Source organism: Polypterus senegalus, chromosome 8 (assembly GCF_016835505.1).
Source record: "Polypterus senegalus isolate Bchr_013 chromosome 8, ASM1683550v1, whole genome shotgun sequence".
NCBI classification, from domain to species: domain Eukaryota; kingdom Metazoa; phylum Chordata; class Cladistia; order Polypteriformes; family Polypteridae; genus Polypterus; species Polypterus senegalus.
The window spans coordinates 87,721,826-87,734,781 of NC_053161.1; the positions used below are offsets into that span (position 1 = coordinate 87,721,826).

Sequence of the window (12,956 nt, forward strand, 5' to 3'; positions counted from 1 at the left end):
AATATAAAGATACTTGCATGGCTTACTTCACTTTTCATTGCCATTTCTTCAAGGTTTCATAATCCTTGCCAGAGTGTCAGGATATCAGTTTTCTGTAACATTTTTCATCACAAGCACTACACAACTTCCAAAGTGTTCCAAATCACAATACTGGGCGATGGGAAATGAAATCATGAAAGTTCGTTCTTAGACTGTCCATCTTGAAATTCCACTTGTGTCATTCAAGCTCTGATTAGTATAAGGAAATCCTTCAGACAGGTAGGTAAAATCAATTCTGTGAATATGGAGCATAAAGAAGCATGCTGCCAGGTTGTAAAAAATGCCTGTGCCCCGCAGTAGTCTTTCTGTTGTAGTAAAACCTTTTTTGCGACAAAGAGATCAGATTCATGAATCTCTTACTGCTGGAGGCAGACATGTAGATCCATAGATAAAACTGTTAAATGGTAAGGAATCCGCCTGGGAAGATGTTGTGACTGTGCTACTGACGTTTTACAAATAATTTTAGTAATGCACAGAATAGTCCCAACACAAACCAAACAGCTGCAGGAAGTGGAATAAAAGATTTATATACCACTAACAGTTAGTGTGAGTCCTTGATGACAGGCATTCATATCGCTTGTGACCAAAATCCAGCAGCAGCTGCTGTTTTTCTCCATTGTTTCAGCTTTCTTACGGAAGTCAAACTAACTTGGGCAGCTGTTATGAAGAGCTTGCTTCAGTTGTGTACACAGTAGTGCATGTTAAATCAGAAATGATACATTTATGAAAATGATAATATTGCTGTTTATTTTGTGCCTTACATGCTTCTTTCTATCACAGGTCACCTTACAAAACAGTCGCTTTGTGTTTTATGAGCGGAAAGGTTTGTTTTCAGTGGGGCTGCAATTTTGTCATGAAATTTTCTTGTTTGGAATCAAGGACTTATAAAAATTATTCCTTTAGAGGTGTTTTTCAGATTTAATGTTTTACTTTTTTAACACATCTAAGGTAGAATATGAATGAATGCGGAAGTGTGTTAGAATGTGTCTCATGCTGGATGTATGTTCTGGATAGACACCACATTCAGCTGTGGGATGCACTGGTACTCATTCATTTTCCTTAGTGAAAGTGCAATTTAAACAATAAAGGTGCAACCCGAGGTGACTGCTCTAAAAGACTACAAGGTAAGCTCAGCCTCCTCTAAATTGTCATGAAAAAATTGTCAAATATGTACTGTTTTATTTATGTGGCTGTTACAAAGAGCATGCTATAACATGTTCAACTTCGTGGCTAGTTCATTTAGAATCAACAATAATTTCTTGAAGGTGATTTTTTTCTCTTACATTCCTGTGCCAGCATAATGCACCAAAACCCACTGAAGTGCAGCTTCACTGAACTTAAAATGGTACTTTAGAATATTCTTTGTTTTCAGTGCAGCAAAGCTAGACATTTATTAGACAAATGCTTCAAATGGCATTTCCAGGGAAGCTGAGTAGTGGGATGGCAGGGCGCTGGGCTGCTGCATGGTGATCACAGGAACTGTGATAGCGTTTTGGCATCAGAGCATTTCAAGTTCAGTCCCATATGGATTTTTGGCAAGTGAAGCTGCTACTCGTCGTCTGTTATCAGCTAGCAATATAGCCCAATATTTTAATTTGTTCATATCCTACTCTAAATAAAAACATAAATATATCATTCTTATGTTTGCTCCTTGATTCGGTTTAGTAAAGTTTCTTCGTTTATTTTAAAATAGGTCGGGTTGGTATTGGGGACTAGCCATCCCGGGGTAAGCTATGTGATTTCTTGGTGTTTCTTAAAGACGTGGAGTTGGATAGTTCAATGCCTCAGCTATACAAGGTATTTTCTTTAGTGGCAACAATTGGAGTTACATCAGCAGGTGCTTCTCCTGCTTAAATCTAGTCAAGTCATACAGCTGCAACACACTGGGCCAAAACCATTTTAGCAGCCTTGCTCTGCTGGTCATTGAGAGTAAACTGGTCAAGTCTCTGGAACAAACTCTTACTTCGTATGACAGTGATTCTTCAGTGTCATGCCATAGGGGGACCATTTTTGGCACCCAAATGACACATCCATATGAAAGTTCCAGAAAGAACCTTTATTTATTTACATCTGTCACAGGTCCCATCCAGTAACTAACCATGAATAGATAGTAAAAGATTTGTGAAATACAATTTGCTCCTGATTTTAAAAGAACTCTTGCTACATGCAATAACACAGCCTATGTTCAGGTTTCTTAATCTGTTGGTGTCCTGCTAGGTAGCCTACAATGCATTAAATATTGCAGTTTTTTTTTTATTAGAATTTTTTCAAAGCACTAAGAACCAAATTCATATGCAAAGAACCCTTTCCAGCATTAAAAGGTGCTTTGTCGAGCAATAGTTCTGCGTGGGACCACACAACCCTCATAAAGTGCCATTAAAGAACTATTATTTTTTAGAGTGTACGCTTTCCTTATCACAAGTAACGACGTTAAGCACAGCACAGCCTGCTAGTCCATTATGGACCGTGGCTGTAGCTAATATGCGTGTGAAACTGTGATCTGAGAGTGGGAGCTCTTAAAGAGGCTCCTGAGGGCATAAGAGACTAAATACAGAAATCCAGTGGAGCTTTTGTTTTTCTGTGGGTCTGCATGTAAATGAATAATGTGCGTATGTTGTGCTGTAACTCTATAAATATATTTAATGCATTAAACACATGTACAAGAGAACAGTATGCCCGTTTGTTGGTGCTGAAGAGTTTGTGTGATGTTAAGGAGGATTGGGACATCAAAAGTGGGGGTAGAAGAGTGCTCAATTCAGTACATTTTTATAACCCAAATTACCAGACCACAAGCCCCAATCTGCTTTTGGTGACGCAGGGCAGATTTCAGGTCAGGATGCTTTTTTTTTTTTTATTACAATTGTAGCCAGGCAACAGCTACAGACAGAGAAGAATAAACGCTTGACGTAATAGCACGTAAATAAATTTGCCAGTGCAGGTTTGATGGTTTTAAGCATTTGGAGGCCGCTGCAAAGTCTGTTATTCAGCTAATTTAGGATGCCAAAACGACTTTCAAATTTGAATGTATGCTCTCCAGAACCTCATTTAGGCCTCACACACCTATAAACAGGACAATGCTTTGTAGTGCCAAATTCGTTCCGGTCAGTCATCAAAGGATGATACCCCTATTGCAAACGCTTCCTTTGTTAGGTTATTTAGAGATGTTTAATAGACAAAAAGGCCACACACATAACAAAGCATCTTTGAGTTATTACTGTTGCTAAATCTCTCTGCACCCTCATCACATCAGCTGTCAAGCAGTGCTTTTTTTACTTGTTCATTCAGTATTTCATTCATATCTACTTTGTTTGGATACTGTTTTTTCTGCTTTATTTTCTATAGAAAAAACAGCCAAGTATACAATAACTGAAAGTCTCAGTTTTATTCAAATGTAGGGTTATGGTGTCAGCCTCAGCCGCATCATGCACAAGGCAGGAGGTAACACTGGGGGCCATCAGAGACCACATTGTTTTTCATATAAAGGAAGCCAATTTACAGTTGTAAGTTTATCTAAGATGCATGTCTTTTGGGTAACAAAAGGGTGACCAAAAAATGGCACATTTGGAAGAAGTCCTCACTGATATGTGGGCAATGGGCAAGTTTCTACACATACTGCACCTGGCCAGGGCTGGGACTTGAACCAGAAATATGTACAGTATATATGACAACACAGAAAAGAGGCATAAATTTACATACGTCTATATTATATATATATATATAATAGGAGTGATCAAGTCAAGATTGTAGCAATGGTCTGGGGTCAGAGATTAACATTTTGGGGTGAATAATGAACAGCTTTTCAAGGTAACAGAACATAGCCTCACATACCATCTCAAAGTTGTGGCCGTATGTATGTTTCAGATGTTTCAAAGTGACTGTCCATATGAAAACAAACGTCAAGCTAGCCTCATTTTGTAAAAGCATTCCTGCCTAACATTCATTTCTCTTTCTTCATCATGTAAAGTACTTTGAGCTACATTATTTGTATGATAATGTGCTATATAAATAAATGTTGTTGTTGTTACTGCATGGAAAAATTTGTTGTTCAAATCATCAAAGCTTAAGACCTGTTACTCTTTGGAGCCGTGTTTTTTTATCTCTTTGCATCTTGAATTGTTTGTATTCATCGTCATTTAATTGTTTCTAATGATATCCATTCGTCTAGTGTGGAATATGATTTGCCTAGTTCGGGTTCATTGGTCACAGACTATACTAGCAATACTGGGCTCAACACAGGTACTAATCGTGGACAGTGTGTCAGACCATAACAGAATATACTCACATACATACCCAAATGAGGTTAGTTTAGATGTGTCAGCTTTGGTATGTAGGTGGAAAACCAGACAGAAACCAACAACAACATGGGGAGAGTAAGCATACTCCATATTGACTTTAGCAGGTTGGGATTGGAACCACAGACTCTTAAGATGAGAGACATCAGTAGCTACTGATATAAATAAACTTGTCATATAAAGTTATTTCACTCACTTTGCTTGCCAACCACCCCGGCCGGCACTGCCCGGCAGCCGCTTCGAGTCTCTGCTGTGGACGTTGTGAAGAGGGGGCTTGAACGCACCCCAAGGTGCGAAACCCCCGCTTTAACGGTGATACAATGGGAAACAAATACAGTTTTTTTATTTACATCCTCTTTGCTCGATCAGCTGCTGGCTTGCTGCTGCTGCCATGCTGTGTGAACTGCATCTCACACTGCGCTTCGAACATTTAAAAGCCTGTACAGCAGCTGTCTTACTCTTTGTGTTTTATTTCTACCCCCGGGCATGGTTAAATCTCTTAGCACAAAGTCTCGTCTCGCGGGACATGAGTTCTTGATATATTTTAGTTTATAATTTAAAAACGGAATATGAATCTGAAAATCTAGATCTAACATCACATTAATGTTTGATAACTTTTGAAAAAAATGATACCAAACATATACAGTATATGTAGGTTTTAAAATAAGCCCGACTTAAAGTGTGAAAAAAAGGTGACATAAAAACATCACATAAAATCATTGCACAAAATTGATGCACTTTTAGGCTTAGGATATAGAGAGTAGATTAAAGGTTGTATCAACAAAAACGATTTAATTAATCAATGAATACTGTCTCCCATCTGTATAAAAAATGTGATGGGTTTAAGGTTAAAAATGTGTATCCAGTTAACACTGAAAACCTCCTTTTCCTCTGCATTAAGTGTTTATCTATATCTGCTGATAGTGTAAAGTACTAATTGAGTAACTAACTGAAAAACGTGTCTGAGTGTGTTTGTGAGTGTGCGCACACACACACACATATATCACATTGTGTTTTCTCTTTTTTGAATTGCGAGGATCTGATTAATGACCCCATTTTAAAAATTGTAGTTTTGGGCTGCCATTCCTGGCATTTCATATACTCTGCAGCAATGTCTGTTTCCTGACCAGAAACTAATGGCCATAGTTGTATTTTAACCTTTGTTCTCAACACTGAAACAAACTATTCCTCCAGCTGTTTGAATAAGAAATCTGGATCACATTCAGGGTGAATAAAAGTAGTTGATCGTGCCATATTATAGCATGTCAAAAACAAAGAAGATGTATTGGATTAGAATGCCTAGGGTTTAGGTTGCAGAACGTTAGGAAATATCAGTTTACATTTTGTCAAAAGTAATTGCCGTTAACCGACTTTTCAATTAATGTAATGGCTTGTAATCTCAGTGGTTTAGTTTTCTAGGATATGTTGGAAAAAATATGGCTTTTTCTTTCAAACTTGGGTTTATTTCCTTTTTTTCTGCATAGGTTGTGATTTCACGCTCCACACAAAGGCCTCCACATGTTAATTTTCAACTGGACACATGGCCAGTTTCACCTGAAGTTGCTCTAGAATCTGCTTCTTCACAGAATGGCTTTGCGCTATTCATCACAGGGAACAAGGTGAGTAATTTCCCCCAAAATATGCACATTCCTTTATAATAATTGTGATTCGTACAAAAAAGCATAGAAACATTAACAGTGGTCATCATATTGTGCGAAGTCCCTAAAAATCAATTACAAGTCACTTCATCTGTTATGAAACAAATACTTCTGTTAGAACTGACTTATTTTGTGCTTTTAGAGTACAAAATCAGATATATAAAAAGAATATGTTCCATATTGGGATAATTATATTATAATGGATAAAGAGCATTGTACATAATTTGCTTGTTTCTTTGCGACAGCCTAAAGTAAGCATAAGTGTATGTTGTTTTTACAAAACCATAAAGGTGAGGAAGTGCATGGCTGGCAGGAGATTACCAGGGGTAAGAAATATTCCATATAAACCTCCTGAACAGAGAGAAGTACCTAATTGGAAAAAGGATATGACATTTTGGGAAGGCAGGGCCCACCAGCCGAACATCATCTAAATGTACTTGTTCTGCCAAAGACAGAAAAACTGGCAAACCAAAAAATTAGCAGAAGAAAAAGAAACAAAAAAGTAGTGAGGGACAAAGCCAGAAAGTGACAGAGCCCAATACATGATCAATCTGAGAATCTTAGCAGAAAGGTCTGAATATCAAAGTTTTAAAAGAAAAAATATTTGCAAAAAGTTTTTGTTTTATTGACAGAAATTCAGACAATGGTTCATGGCAATGGCTTAAATACCATCACAATTGTGACTTGTGGAACAGATGACTCTAGCAGTGAGTACGGGATCGTAACAAAAGAAGCTGGAAATGTTGGTGCCAGTTAAAAAACAATATGGCATAATAAATGTATAATAAAATATGTCTTGAAAAAAAAGGAATCACAATATGAAAGTGAAACTAAAATGTACAATGTCAGAACCCTATTGAAACAATGCATGTTCTCAGAAAACATTTTATTAAGCCATAAACAACAAAGATACTAGGAATCATAACAGTGCTAACTAGCCCAGCATGGCCAAGAGCAAGAGATGTTGTTACATAGGGGGTTGCAAACTGCAAAGGAGCATATTATTTATCCAATGACACCACAAGGAAGGTGAGCAAGCAGTTGTCACAGATAATTGGTCATCTGATTTAAGTTCAACCACCATATGACTGGTTTTGAACATGGTGATGTGTTAAAGCTGAGGATTGGCTAGAGTCCCATTATCACAATTCTCTAGCTATTAGGTGGCAAGCCAGGACCTGCCAGAGAGATACAACATTTAAGTATACTTGAGGATTAGGAAACAGCAGGGGCCACAAAGTGAAGTTTAACCTGATGCCCCTTTAACAGAAGAAGAAGAGGATGAAGAAACTGAGTGATCAGGCAGAAAGAATGTGAGTAAGGGATTGCTTTGGATATTGGCAAGTGGGAAAACCACCCCTCCTGGTGTACAGGAGATTAAAACATGTATAGGTAGGCCTAGTAGGGGAGCAGTTTTGTTTTACATTTATCCTGCTTCTGTTTCTTTATATTTTGTATCATGCCACCTTTTGTTACAATGTATAATATTTCCTTTTGAAACCTAATATAAATGTGAATTTTTAACAAGTAAAATGCCTTTCTGTAATTTATTGCAAGTTTTAATAAGTATTATAACAGACTTTGTACAAATTATACATTTTTGCTGTAAATTTATTATACTTTTAAGTGCAATAAGATGATGGAAAAGCAGCATTCCAAGTGAGCTATTCAATTTATGGGTCACTAAAAAATGATGATATACTGATTTAAATCATATAATATTTTACGCATGAAACTAATTCATAAAACCTGCCTGACACTTAGTTTTTAAAGACATATTTTGCTTCATATCTGTTTATGTTTTAGGTATTGCAGTGATATACCAAATTGCACCGAATGATACTGGTTGAGAGTTTTTTTTAGATGAACTCTGTTTCCTAAACTTCTGGTACAGGTGTATAATGATATTTATAATCTATTACAACAATGAAAGCTAATTGTAACCCTCTACAGGGTACACTATTTCAGTGCAGGTTCTGCCTGTCCCCCTCATTCATTGGTGAAGAGTTCACTTCAAAAATTCCATCCCATGTGAATTGCGTTTACTGTTTATAATGAGCACCAATGTTTTTGAAAGCATTTATTTAAAAATATTTCAGCAAAAAATGCATAGGTTTTGCACATTTTTAACAAACGACTGAATAACTGACATGTGGACTGTGTGACACAAGATTGCTTCTTCCAATGGACGTTTTACATATGGTTTGCTGTTGTACAGCATTGGTCACTATTGGCTTGTATCATATCATAAACTTTATCTTTGTTCTCTATGAAAACATGAAGTAAAAAAAAATCCTCAATCATCACTACAAAACACATGGGGTAAGTAACATATAAAAACTGTCATTTTTGGGCTGAGCATTCCTTTAGGGCAGGGGTGTCAAACTCCAGTCCTTGAGGGCCGCAGTGGCTGCAGGTTTTCATTCTAACCATCTTCTTAATTAGTGACCAGTTTCTGCTGCTAATTACTTCTTTTAATGAACTTGACTCAGGCCCTTTAGTTGTTTCTTTTTCCTTAATTAGCAGCCATACAATAATGAGACACAAAACAAGCCGCCACATCACACAATATCTGAAAATAAAGAAAGGTGAAGGTCTCAGTAAGGTTGATCTGTCAACTCACCAAAACACTTTGACAATGTTCTTATGATAAACAGAAAATCAACAGTTTTGGAAATGTCAACTGTGGCAGAACGAGGGCAACAAGGGGCCATGGAATTAAATAACGAGTTTAATTAACAGCAAGAATTGGCTTCTCATTAAGAAACTGGTTAGAGTTTGAAGCCCCAGTTTAGCTGGTCATCTGTTGGCTCGTTTCACATCTCATTTCTGTTTGGCTGCCATTTTAATGAGGAAACGAATCAATTCAGAGGACTGAATCCTTCTAACAGGGCTATTAATATGTGAATTAGCAGTGAAAACAGGTCACTGATTAGGAAAAGGGTTAGAATGAAAACCTGTAGCCGCTGTGGCCCTCCAGGCCTGGAGTTCGACACCTGTGCTTTAGGGAATACTTATTTAATGTAGGTTGGTAATTTATTCTATCATCTACCCCTTGTGACCCAAGTATGTTACGGTTCTACACATTTGAAAGTCATACATGACATACAGTACAGTATTTTCTGCTTCACTAGCCATCAAAGTAAATTCTTGGTGAGAATACAAGCACATTGAGGATATCCATCCATCCATTATCCAACCCGCTATATCCTAACTACAGGGTCACGGGGGTCTGCTGGAGCCAATCCCAGCCAACACAGGGTGCAAGGCAGGAAACAAACCCTGGGCAGGGCGCCAGCATTGAGGATATTTTTACCTAATTGTTGACCTTTGTACTGATTTATAATTCTTGCATTTATTTTATTTCAGAATTCTGGCAACCTTTAGTGCCAGAGTGAGACATGGAGTGGTGCTACTCTAATACACTTTAATCCCAGTTTTATATTAGTTGGGGGTGCTTTGGGAGGTGGTTGGCTGGTTCCTCAAATATTTTCTTCTACAGTCAAATGAAATATGCTCAGTTTCATTCCTCCATCTGAAATTCTCCAAATTAAAGTTGTTTTTGAATTCATGTTGATGCCATTGCATGCCCTGTAGTTCAGTATACCTCTTTGTAGGTGTTGTTGACTAGAAAGTATGCTTATTTGAAGTGATGTGATACAAGATCAATTGTTTGGTTTGCTTTTCATTTTCAAGAAAAAAATATTTTCTATTTCTGCAGAGCAACTTTTAACTTAAGACCAACATTACAGTTCTTCCAAAGTGCCAGCTGGGGATTTACGTAAATATAACTTAGTAGAAAAGGGTCATGTCAAAATTTGGATCACCAAAAGTTTCCAGATCACCTTAACATGTATTGATTCTCACTTAATTATCAGAAAAGATTGTGAAGTTTTTTAGATCACATTTAAAACATATTTTTAATTCCCTTTGCTTTCTGGTTTATTTTGTAATAAAACAATGCAAAACTGTTCCCTTTTCATCTGTTATTATCTTGTTTGTCTCATTCACTAGGTGACTAAAGTGCCATTAGCTGGGCCTGGCTGTTTCCAGTACAAGTCCTGTTCCTCCTGCCTCTTAGCACCGTTGTTCATGCAGTGTGGGTGGTGCTCTAATCATTGCTCAAGAGAAAAGGACTGTGAAGGTGGCAAATGGACACATGACTCCTGCTCCCCTACCATTTATCAGGTTAGCACCTCTTAGAATATTACATTGAGGACAGCATAGTAATAGCATTAACACACCTTCCATCTATTGAGAAGATTGATTAACATTAATCCTAAAATTTTAATATTATTTGTGTTACATGATTTTTTATGCTCATTATACTCCAATAGACATCAGTGTGAATGTGTGTGAGTATGCCCTGCAGTGAACTGGCAGCCTGTCCAGGTTTAGTTATGGCTGTGCAACCAGTGATACTAGGATAGGTAGCAGAAACCTATAATTGCACATTATTAAATTACTGTCATAGAAACATCAGTTGCATGGTACTTCATTTGGCTTAATATAACAATAAAATATGTAAACAAACATAACTTAAGGATAACAGTAATAATCATTTGCCAACTTCAAATGAATTATTAATTAAAAAAATTGGGAGTGGTCTCCCCTAGGCTTTCTCTTATACTCAGATATGGGGATGGATATTTAAGGAGTAAACCGCTAGACAATTATATTTTTATATTATGTACAATAAAGAACCATCAACAACAAATCAAATCAAATTAATAATATATTGAACAATTATTATAAAAGTAAAGTTGAATAAATTGGACCCTGCAGCTGCATGAATAAAAGGTAAAGTACCACTTTCTGTTAATGGAAAGAGCCCAAACGTTGATAGAAATCTGCATTTTGCACCTAATACTCGTAAGTAAAATTTGGTTGACCTAAGTGAAAGCGTACTCAAGTTACTGTGTTTTCATACACGCACACATACAGACAGACACAGAGACATAATCCCAAAAATGGTATTGTCTGACTCAGGGAGGTATAAAACGTTGAGATTCATCAAAATTTCGAAATGGAATTTTTGGAGGATTCCAATACTTTCCTTATACTTCATATATGAGAAAGTAAAATACAAATACTGCAGACATTACCATAGTAAAAAAGTAAGTGCAAAAATTTCTGAGGTCAAGATGTTAAGAAGGTGCATCTCACAGCTTGTGGACAGGACTGTTAAAATGAATTCTGTATATTTCAAAACTCTGAAATAATCCACCTCAAAGTAATGTGTGAAAACCAAAATAATTTGGAATACACTTGAGCTTGAAAGCATTGCCCAGAACTTCTCAAAATTAATAATTGTCTGGGACCTTTTTTGAATGTTTCCATATGTTGATTTCCTGAAATTATTTTTAGTTTATTTTTCAAAACTTTGCACGTACTTTGTTGTTATTTGTACTATTGTGACACTTGTTTACCAGGACATTTGCCTGTGGAATTGAATTTGTAACATTTGAGTAACCATTTTACTTTACATCAGACATGTTTCCTGTCTGAACTTTAAACACACACACATTTGCTAAAGAATTTGTTAGTTAGAAGCTTAAAAATGTTAGGTTCCTGACAACAAATGAGATTCTTGTCAAGAACATGTGCACGATTGATGTACTTGGTTTTTTAGTTTCAGATTCTTGTTAGCAGTTCCAGTCTCTATTACTTAAATATATTAAAATCTAATACACGTTTACATATAAGGTCAGACTTATTGATCAGGTGACTAATGAGAGAATAGCATTTTCGTATAAAAAGTTTTTCTCGATGGAATATGCATTGTTCAGGACTATTAGGTATAGACTGGGACTTCATCTATGGTCCTTCCTTTTATCTCCCTTTTGTGTCAGACTCCTCCCATTTGTGTGCATAGCAATATTGTTAGATTAAAATAGGAACCTGGGATTGTGGCTGTCACAAAGGCTAGGAAGCAAATGAATGACCACAGAGAGCAGTATACCAATTAAGACACTGGCTACTGATAAATTAACTCATCCACTTGATCTCTTCTTTCTTTGGTGCAGTTGCCTGGTAAATTAGCCCAAATGTATGATTAGTCATGTGACAGTTGTGATTCTCAAAACATTGCAAAGCATTGATTGCCTTCAGGACCACTGTCTAAAATAAGCTTAGAAGTCAGGTAATCACACATCTTAGAGAGAAATCTTGGCCAGAGGTAGAACATTACAGGGTTGTAGTCTGCCCAAGTCCATCCCACTAACATCAGGTTGAATCAAACTCTAAATGAGACTTTAGCATATCAAGTGACATACTTCCACATATGTACTTATTATCAGGCTCACTTTGTGCTTCATTTTAATATAACATGCATTTTTAGGAATCTGATTTTCTTTTTGCTCCAATAATTATCACTGATATTCTATCAGTACCAGTGATCATAAGAGAACATGGTGAGGAACTCCATCTTTGGCGTGTTGACCTGGTTATTTACATCATCTAATACCTTCATCAACCTCAGCCCAGCTTCTTTTTAGTTATAAGGCTGTTAATTTAATTGCTTTATTGTTTTTAGATATCCCCTTCTACCGCTCCACTTGGGGGTGGCACCAAGTTGACCATATGTGGATGGGATTTTGGATTTAATAAAACAACGTTTGATTCACGACAAGTTGCTGTTAACATAGGTGGTGTTTCGTGTAAGCTGGATTCAAGAGGCAGCAGCAGCAACAGGTAAGGGGTAATTGCAACTATGTGACCTTCATAATCCTTTCCACTTACTTTATTACTCCTCAAGATTGCGCTATTTTATTTATGCAGTTGAGAAGAAAATATTACTTTTGAGCTTCAACCCTTAATTGTTAATTAAGTTTATTTTCTTTGTAATGTTTCTGGCTGCTCTAAAACCAGGAAAGGTGATTTGATACATTTTTGCTTAGATGATGGAGTATTTGTGGTTTATTTTAGTGAGAAGTCAAACAAAATTACTCCTTTTTGACTTCTCACT

The 12,956-nt window shown here is 36.7% G+C and overlaps 1 protein-coding gene across 1 annotated transcript in view; it reads left to right on the forward strand.

The window, feature by feature from the left end:
* met (MET proto-oncogene, receptor tyrosine kinase) overlaps nucleotides 1-12,956 on the forward strand; it is a 214,233-nt gene that overhangs the window by 118,956 nt on the left and 82,321 nt on the right. Inside the window, exons 4-6 of the mRNA XM_039761387.1 lie at nucleotides 5,816-5,950; nucleotides 10,004-10,177; nucleotides 12,525-12,682. Coding sequence (XP_039617321.1) covers nucleotides 5,816-5,950; nucleotides 10,004-10,177; nucleotides 12,525-12,682 — 467 coding nt within the window. The remainder of the gene's footprint in view (nucleotides 1-5,815; nucleotides 5,951-10,003; nucleotides 10,178-12,524; nucleotides 12,683-12,956) is intronic.